The 9835-nt window shown below is 38.4% G+C and overlaps 1 protein-coding gene across 1 annotated transcript; it reads left to right on the top strand.

Annotated features, from left to right (window-relative positions):
- The first annotated feature begins 291 nt into the window (after positions 1–291).
- On the top strand, positions 292–9419 carry LOC140865436 (secretory carrier-associated membrane protein-like). Its single transcript, XM_073270086.1, has 13 exons — positions 292–374; positions 799–858; positions 5809–5904; positions 6014–6076; positions 6829–6862; positions 6978–7100; positions 7856–7918; positions 8003–8096; positions 8346–8391; positions 8469–8536; positions 8687–8735; positions 8887–8952; positions 9064–9419. Exons 1-13 carry the CDS (start codon positions 315–317, stop codon positions 9148–9150), a joined length of 909 nt encoding a protein of 302 aa, XP_073126187.1. The 5' UTR covers positions 292–314; the 3' UTR covers positions 9151–9419.
- Positions 9420–9835: the final 416 nt, after the last annotated feature.

Genomic DNA, 9835 nt, shown 5'->3' with positions numbered 1-9835 from the left:
AATACTGTAAACAATTTAACTGACGTTTGGTCTAGAGACCTTAGAAAACTTGTTTTTCAACAACAATCGCGGTGATAATTAAATACAAATTAAAGTTATTCAAAGGAAAATAATAGCGCGTTTTGTCTGACCAGAGCCATCGCTGCCTCGCTTTCTAGAATCTCTGTTCAACCTTTGAATGTTAGATTGTCATAAATTTCTTCGTCCCCTTTCACCCCAAGCTTCCAGCTTTTCTTCAAAGTTTTCTACTTTATAACATTTTGAAGCTCTCTTTTGTTGTTGCTATACTAGATAATTTAATTTACTTGGGGAAGATGGCTGGCCGATATGATCGTAACCCATTTGATGAAGAAGAGGAAGTCAATCCCTTTGCTGTAAGTTCTATCTGTTTATTTCTGCATTTATGTCTTGGTTTGCTGGTGGATACTGATTTTGGGTTCCAAACCGCGCAAAACCGAAGTTATTTTGCTGTTTTTAAGTGAAGAATTTGTTTTGAGGAGAAAAGTGGGGTTTTCTTTTGATAATTGTTTTGTGTTCATGGCTTGATTAAATATGGATTCCTTGTGATTTTGAAATCATTCGTTACCTGAATATTGTTTGGCACGTAAAATCGTGTTTTCCCCTAAGTTTTGTATGCTGTCTGAGTTTTCGGTTGCTTCCTTCAATCAGGTTGGCTGAAATTTCCATTTTAGTTGCACATGTCTTTTAGGTACCAAAAGTTTGTTGATTAGACTTGAAAACTCTCGATTTTTGTCTATCGTTTATTCACTTGACACAGCAATTTGTATATAAATCTAGGATGGAGGGGCAAGAGGTAAAGCAGGCTCCAACTATAGCGGAGGCTCATTCTATACTACGGTGAGTTCATCTATTCCAAGTTTTAGAAAGAATTTTATTCAGATTTAATATGCTTGATCTGTTAAGAGTATAACAGAGTGAAAAAGAAACTCTGTAACTGTATATCTTAATATGATGTACAAAGGAATTGTATATATACAAGAGTGCCTAACCACGTAATTAAGCTAAAGAAAACGTAAAACAAAGAAATGCGACTTATGACTTATTATAACCAACAGACCCCCCTCAAGCTTGGTATAGATTGCGTATACCAAGCTTGGACAGTAAAAACGAAAACTGATCATATCCTAAAGCCTTGGTGAAAAGATCTGCAAGTTGAAGAGAAGTAGGAAGATGCATCGTCTTGATTAAACCGGCTGCAATTTTCTCACGCACCAAATGACAATCAATCTCAATGTGTTTAGTCCGCTCGTGATACATAGGATTAGCTGCAATGTGTATCGCAGCCTGATTATCACAATACATGGTGGCCGGACCAGTCAACTTAACACCCATATCTCCCAGCAAGCCCATAATCCAAACAAGTTCACATGTGGTGGAGGCCATAGCTCGGTACTCTGCCTCAGCAGAAGAACGAGACACAGTGTTCTGCTTCTTTGTTCGCCAGGACAGTAGGGAATCTCCAAGCTTAATGCAGTAGCCCGTAAGAGATCGGCGAGTCATGGGACATGAAGCCCAATCAGAATCACAATACCCAGAAAGCTGGAAAGAATTCTTAGCAGGCAACAAAATGCCCAATCCAGGAGAACCTTTAATATATCGAGTCACTCTTATAGCAGCATCCATGTGTGATGTCTTAGGAGCATGCATAAATTGGCTCAAGTGTTGCACAACATAACATATATCTGGACGAGTAATAGTAAGATAAAGGAGACGTCCAATCAAGCGCCGAAATTTGTCTGGATCTGAGAGTAAAGGATCATCCAACGCATGCTGCTGATCTTGATGTATAAGAGAATCCAGATCATGGCTAGTCAATTTTTTGTGTTGTTCCATGGGTGTAGCAAATGGTTTAGCACCTGAGACACCAACATCGGCAACTAACTCAAGAGCATACTTTCTTTGATTTAAGTAAATTCCTTCTTTAGATCGGGCAATTTCAATACCCAAGAAATACTTCAATGGTCCCATATCTCGAAGCTGTAGTTTAGAATGAAGATACTTCTTCAACTTGGTTATGGCATGTGCATTACTGCCGGTGATGATAATGTCATCAACATATACAATCAAAAGTGTAATATGAGATCCCTCCATGTGAACAAATAAAGAATGATCATGTTGAGATTGATTAAAACCTCCTTCACGCATCACACTTGCAAATTTAATATTCCATTGCCGAGATGCTTGTTTGAGACCATATAAAGATTTGCGTAGCTTGCAAACCTTATTTGAACCAGTCACATTGTAACCTTGTGGCAGACGCATGTAGATGTCCTCATCTAAGTTGCCTTGAAGAAACGCATTTGCGACATCCAGCTGATGCAAAGGCCAACAATACATGGCTGCAAGTGTTAGAAAACATCGGATGGTCACAATTTTTGCAGTCGGAGAAAAAGTGTCATGAAAATCTATTCCAAGCTGTTGTGTATAACCCTTGGCCACCAAACGGGCTTTAAAACGATCCACTTTGCCATCCGGTAAGAACTTAATCTTGTAAACCCACCGACAACCAATTGGCTTTACGTTGGGAGGCAACTCCACTACATCCCATGTATGGTTAGACTCCAAAGCTTCAAGTTCCAGAGCCATTGCCTGTTGCCACCGAGGATCAGTAAGAGCTTCATGGTAAAATCGTGGCTCTTTAACTGAAGAGATGGCAGCTAGAAAACTCTGATAAACGGGAGAAAAATTGAAATATTGAAGGTGGTTGGATATGGGATATAAGCAGGAAGCATGAATACTTGGAGGTAATGTGGGACATGAAAAATCAGTAGTCCAAACAGGTGGTCTAGATATTCTAGAAGACCGTCGTAACTGAGAAGGTGAATTAAGAATAGGAGCAGAAGCCGGGATGTGATTAGTTTCTGGAAAAGAATCAGCAAGAGCATCGGTGTCAATGATGGGAATAGAGGGAGAAAAGATAGGTAAATCAGAAGATGGAGTTGCAAAAGGAAATATATGTTCATGAAACACAATATCTCTTGAAACATAAAACTTGTGAGTGTGTATGTTCATGACTCTATACCCTTTTTGAACATTAGAATATCCCAAGAATACACAAGGGTTAGCACGAGCAGAAAACTTATGCTCAATAACCAATGAAGTAACATAACAAAGACATCCAAAAACTTTGAGGTGGTCAAAAGAGGGTGGTTTATGAAATAGAATTTCAAAAGGTGTTTTATTGTGGAGAAGTGGAGTTGGAGTTCGATTGATTAGATACACTGCGGTTAATACACAGTCACCCCAAAACTTGAGTGGAAGAGAGGATTGAAATCTCAATGATCTAGCTATCTCAAGAATATGTTTATGTTTTCTTTCAACCACCCCATTTTGTTGGGGTGTATATGGACAGGAACTTTGATGAACAATGCCAAGGGAAGAGAGCAAAGTTCTGCACTCAGTTTTGAAAAAATCTGATGCATTATCAGTTCTAATTGTTTGAATATTGGCTTTAAACTGTGTTCGGGCCATGACAAAAAAATTCTTGAGAATTTGAAGTGAGTCTAACTTAGATTGCATAAGATACACCCATGTGCCCCTAGAAAAGTCATCAACAATTGTTAAGAAATATCGTTCCCCATTATAGGTAGGGACTCTAAAGGGCCCCCAAATATCCATATGTAATAAAGCAAAAGAGTGCAAAGCTCGAGACAGAGTTGCTTTAGGAAACACTAATCTGGTTTGTTTTGATAATGGACAAACAACACAGTGATGTAAAGAATCTGTTGTGACAATAAAAGGTAACATACTCATTCTAGAAAGGGACATATGTCCTAAACGTTGATGCCACACATCAATACTAGTGGAATTACAAGAAATATTAACATGAGGTATGAAAGAAGAAGTTTGGCTAACAGTGAACCAAGAAGATTTGGAGAGGAAACTCTTGAGATAGTATAGACCATTGCACTCCTCACCAATCCCCATTATCTTCCCACTCTTGAGGTCCTGAAATAGACAGATATGAGGGAAAAAAATGACAACACAGCTATGCGATTGAGATAGTTTGGAGACAGACAAAAGATTAAATTGGAAGTTAGGAATGTAAAGAACATTATGGAGAATGAGGTTGTCAGAAAAATTGACAGATCCTACACTATTGATTTTGACACGAGCACCATTAGGCAACCTCACTGTACTAGATGGTTCAGGCAAAGATCTGGCACTTTGAAGTAGTGAAATATTACCAGTCATGTGTTCATTTGCCCCTGTATCAAGAATCCAATTTATGCTTCCATTAACAGAAAGACTACCTGCCATATTAGCAATGTGATCATCTTGAGGTTTCAAGAAATTTTGTCCCAACATCTTAAGTATTTCAGCATATTGAGCAGGGGTAAATATAGGATTGGAATTCTCCACTTTAGATGTCTCATCAGTACTTCCTTCAACCACATTTACATCTGTTTGGCCCTTCCTCACCTTGTTAAAATCCCGGTATGGTTTCCTTGGAGCATTTTTAAAATACTGTGGTTTGTAGAGTCGATGTCCAGGAGGATAACCAACAAGCTTATAACAATAAGCCTTAGTATGGCCGGGACCATTACAATGATCACATCGAAGCTCATCCTTTTTAGATTCAGCAGCTCTATTTGGCGCAGAATAAAAACCAGATGGAGGTGCCTCAACAGCAACTCTATGTTGTGCAGAATAAAAAACAGATGGAGATGGTTCTACAGTAGCCAAAGATCGATGTGACTCTTCTTGAGAAATCAAAGAGAAAGCCTGACTAACAGTGGGTAAAGGCATCATCAATAAAATCTGACTCCTCACATGCATAAAACTATCGTTAAGACCCATCAAGAACTGCAAGAGCTTCAGTTGTTGATCATGTTCAATATACTTCCGTGCGGTAACACAGTCACACGAAGGTAATGGAACCAAGGACCCGAACTCATCCCAAAGCTGTTTGAGTCGACTATAATATGTTGAGATAGTGTTGGTACCTTGATGCAATCGGCCGATCTCTCGATGAAGCGCAAAAATCCGAGATCCATTAACCTTATCAAATCGTTCCTTCAAATCAGACCATACGGTAGAAGCCTCACTAGAGTAAACGATCCCGCCAAAAATTTCTTTAGAAACTGTGTTCATAATCCATGACAACACAAGTGCGTTACAGCGCTCCCATTGAGTGAGTGAAAGAGTTCCCAAAGCTGGACGTGGACAAGTTCCATCGATAAAGGAGATCTTATTTTTGGCGCGCAAAGCAATTAGCATAGCGCGACTCCAGATACTGTAATTATCAACACCTATCAATTGCTCATTGATGATATTTATACCTGGAGTATCCGAGGGATGAATGAACAAAGGATCATTCGAATTGGTGTAACCTGCCATTGCAATTTAAAAGCCAAAACAGGGATCGAGCTGCGATTCACACAAAAATCTTGATGTTGATGCAAAACAAAACAGCGATCAAGCTCCAATCTGAAAGTGGATAATAGATCTGAGCTGCAGTAGATCAAACTCGAAGCCGAAGAAGCGGCGAGAAAAAAAATGAAGCATCGCCCAAGACCTAAGCTCTATGATACCATGTTAAGAGTATAACAGAGTGAAAAAGAAACTCTGTAACTGTATATCTTAATATGATGTACAAAGGAATTGTATATATACAAGAGTGCCTAACCACGTAATTAAGCTAAAGAAAACGTAAAACAAAGAAATGCGACTTATGACTTATTATAACCAACATGATCTATCGGCACTTTGATAATTTAATCCTTGAGCGATATAAATTGCTGTATTATCATCAATCACGTGAAACTTTGATTTCTCTGTTTTCAGACTGCCACGAACTCGAGACTTTCGCCCCTTCCTCCAGAACCTGCTGATTTCTACAATCCTACAGCTCCTGTTGATATTCCTATGGATAGTGCTGCGGTAGGTGCAAGTTTTTAACTTGAACCTGTGACACTATATTTATTTTTTCAGTTATCTTTTCCTTCACTCTGCCCCACTACATCTTCTAAGAAAATAACCACAAATACAGGACTTGAAAAAGAAGGAAAGAGAGCTACAAGCTAAGGAAAATGAATTGAAAAGGAGGGAACAGGTAACTGCATATGCGCAACGTGAATTTTTGGGAATCTTTCGACCCTGATGTGTAATGAATTTATTTACTGACTCCTGTCTTGTAGACCCTGCTATTCATTGTTACGATGAAAGGAGCAACCAAATGATAATTTGTAAAACTTAGTGCGACAATCCTTCTGAGCTCTTAATATCCATTTATTTTGCACCTCCGTGCCTGCAGTAAATGCACTTCTCCATCTAGCATCAGTCTTTAATTCTTTGAATATTTGAGTGGAGTTCCCACATTGTTGCCTAATAGCTATGAGCAATTAAGCATAATATAAAGGGTTCTTTTGTGGATCCTTTGACTTGTGTATATGTGTCCACTGGACTACATTTTGCGTCATGTCGATATTTTCTAATGTATGTGATAGGCCCAATCCATTGCGAGCTGGATTAGAAAACAGTCTGCCTTGAGCTCAAATCACGAGTTTGATTTGCGGGGTTTGAGCACATTCATGAAATTTATAAGTAAAATCAACAATAGTATTATATATAATATTAAAAATGTTATTTTTTAAGAAATTTATCTCACAAGCAACTTACAAGCTCACGGACAACTAAAATTGGGTTTGAGCTCAAGTTCAAAATTTCCAACTCAATTGACCCTGATCCAGCCAGCTCATCTATCCCTGCATCCCTATGTCCGGACCAAAAAAACCAAATCACACACACGCATGCAAGATGTTTTTAGTTTGGACTCTTCTAATGCATGTTAATGTGGCCCTGCAGGAAGTTAGGAGAAAAGAAGAAGCTGCTGCACGAGGTGCATTTTCTTATTTAATTGAAACTTCTTGTTTTTCGTTCATTAAAAAAATTTCTTACTTTCTTGAATTTACGCCATAATGAAGATAAATTCATTGTCTTTTGTTTCTGTGCAGCTGGTATTGTTCTTGAGGAGAAAAATTGGCCACCCTTTTTCCCCATCATTCATCATGACATTGCGAATGAAATACCAATTCATCTGCAGAGGTTGCAATATGTTGCATTTACAACCTTGTTGGGTACGTAATTTGATAGCATTGCTGTGGAAGTTCTGTGGTTTCTTGTCACCTACCTTATTCTGCTAAGTTTATCCTGTAGTTTCTCATTCCCCTTTATATAATTGTTTTACTTTTCAATTGTAGAGTGTTAAAAATGGTCAGGATTTATCATACTTTGTCTAGATATAACAAAATAGAAGTAATTTAATTATGCATGGTTGAGATTTGTTATCTACTTGAGTGAAAGCTGTTGGCCCAAGTCCATAATCTCAACAGAAAGGATAATAAAAATCTCAGATTTATACATGCTCGCTCAAGTGGGGATGACTGTTCAAATCCATATATACAACTTTCAAGAACTTAATCTACCCGACGTGGGACATCTAACACTTTCCTTTTTAAAATCAAAGTACTGTGCGTTTGGATGAAATTTGTTCCAGACAACTTGTTGACTAGAGAATGTCTGTTGAATTGGGTGCAACCATTTTTTTTTCCTCTTAACATTCAACTGAGTCTGAGATTGCCAGATTATTTTTGTGTATCAAAGAGAACCAAGACCACACCACTCATGTAAAGATTGGAGATCCTGCATGTCTTTGTATCCATGGTTCACAGAGATCAAGATTAATTGAGTGCAGGATCACAGTTTTGGGTGCATCAAAGAATTCTTGTCATTTAGTTTAAAATCTGCATGACTTCCCTGTTACTTGTCGTTGAGGATATGAGGTGGATTGTATATGAAAGTTACTAATCATGCTTGCGCTGGTGGTGATCAGGACTCACAGTTGCCCTTTTATGGAATTTGGTTGCTGTGACTGCCGCATGGATTAAACTTGGAGGTTGTTGTCCAATCGTGCTATTGTGTTCTATTATTGACGTGTGTGTTTTGGACTCATGCTTCTAACTTTATAATCATCTCGTAGATCCGAAGATCTGGTTTCTTGGTGTTATTTACTTCATTGCGGGGGTTCCAGGAGCCTATGTGTTATGGTATCGCCCACTTTACCGAGCTTTTAGGTCCGTCTTTTTATCTCTTGCAAAACCAAAATTTACAGTTAGTCTCGAGTATGATTATGGTGGAAAACATGGGGATTCAAAAGGTTGTTGCTGAAACTTGATATATGGACAGCTTTCTAGGTTGGGGAAATTCATCAATGTGGAGATCGGAATTTCGTTGAATGCCTGATTTGTTGTTGTATACATACATGGATCAACTGTTGGCGATTCTTTATAGAGTTTGACTTCTTGTTCCTTTATATATTACAGAAAAGAGAGTGCGTTGAAGTTTGGGTGGTTTTTCTTGTTTTACTTGGTGAGTTTCTTATATGAGTTGTCATGGATTTTTGTATCTGCAAACTGATCACAATGCTTCATTTCACATCCTTGCAGCTTCATATTGGCTTTTGTATATTTGCGGCAGTTGCGCCTCCAATTGTTTTCAAAGGGAAATCCCTGACGTAAGTCTTCCTTGAAATTTTTCATTTCATGATTTCCACCTGCGAATCCTTGTTCACTTAATTTTGAATTATTTAATTTAATCTGTGTTGTATTATCCTCGAAGCTTTTCGAATGATGTTTAGTCTGATCACGGATGCTGGTTTTTACAGAGGTATCCTGCCAGCTATAGATATCATAGGCGATCATGTTATAGTCGGGGTGAGTTTTTAATCCCCATTGAGCTGTGATGATGAGCAAGTAGTTTAACATATCTGTAGCAGATTAAGTTTATGATTTTATTGATACAAAAGGGATCCCTCCACTCTCTTCTGTAGCAGAAATCTGATAACAAAAAGAATAAATGTCACAGGTTTTCTACTTCATCGGATTCGGACTATTTTGCCTGGAATCAGTTCTAAGCCTTTGGGTTATTCAGGTCTGGCATTTTTTATTTGTTGATTTTCCAGTATTAATTCCACTCTATGCTGTACATGCAAGTGAGTCGTTTGGTCGGAATTCTTACTGTTGCTTCCGATCCTTTGTGCAGCAAGTATACACGTACTTCCGAGGCAGTGGCAAAGCTGCAGAAATGAAGCGTGAAGCCGCTAGGGGAGCCATGAGAGCGGCAATATAACATCCAAAAGCCCCCCAACATCGATCGTGACATGTAAATTTTATTCTCTGTATTCGAGTGATCTTTTTTAGTTGTCAAAACACAATACATTAGTTTTTTTTTTTTTCGAGGGAAGGACATGAAACAGAACATAAAATTGATACTATACAGACTAATACAGAGATCATGTGTAACACTTTGAGTTCTCCTATGTACGTTGGTTGTTCCAGCAACCTAAACAGTAAGGATATCTGGGGTGGACCGCGAAAAGCCGGTGAAACGGCACAAAATGTGTAACGTGTAATCTTACTCATGGAAAACGAACATTTTAATGGGTGGGAACTTGCCATTTTCCACCATCACCCATGGCTGAAATTCATCAAATTTTCTCGCAATAACATCAAATGATACACTTGTTTACTTAGGCAGTGTTCCAAAATCCCTGGATCCCCACCACCCAAAACGAGGTTATTTTTCAGAAGGTGGAGAATTCACCAAGTAACACATGTAACAAATTGGCATAGTGGTTATGATACAGTTACAACTCCACGTATATATATATTTTCTTCTTGAAAGGACTACTCCTCGTATTTTACTTGAATGGTTTAAGTTGTTGGACGTCACGTCAAAATCATATGTGGGGTGTTTTCAAAAGTACGAGGTGGCTGTAGTGAAAAACGGAGGAGGAGATTTCACATTGATTTTC

The sequence above is a fragment of the Henckelia pumila genome, chromosome 4 (genome assembly GCF_033568475.1).
Source record: "Henckelia pumila isolate YLH828 chromosome 4, ASM3356847v2, whole genome shotgun sequence".
NCBI lineage: Eukaryota > Viridiplantae > Streptophyta > Magnoliopsida > Lamiales > Gesneriaceae > Henckelia > Henckelia pumila.
The sequence above is the reverse complement of the archived record's forward strand: the minus strand, read 5'-3'. Positions and strand labels throughout refer to the sequence as shown.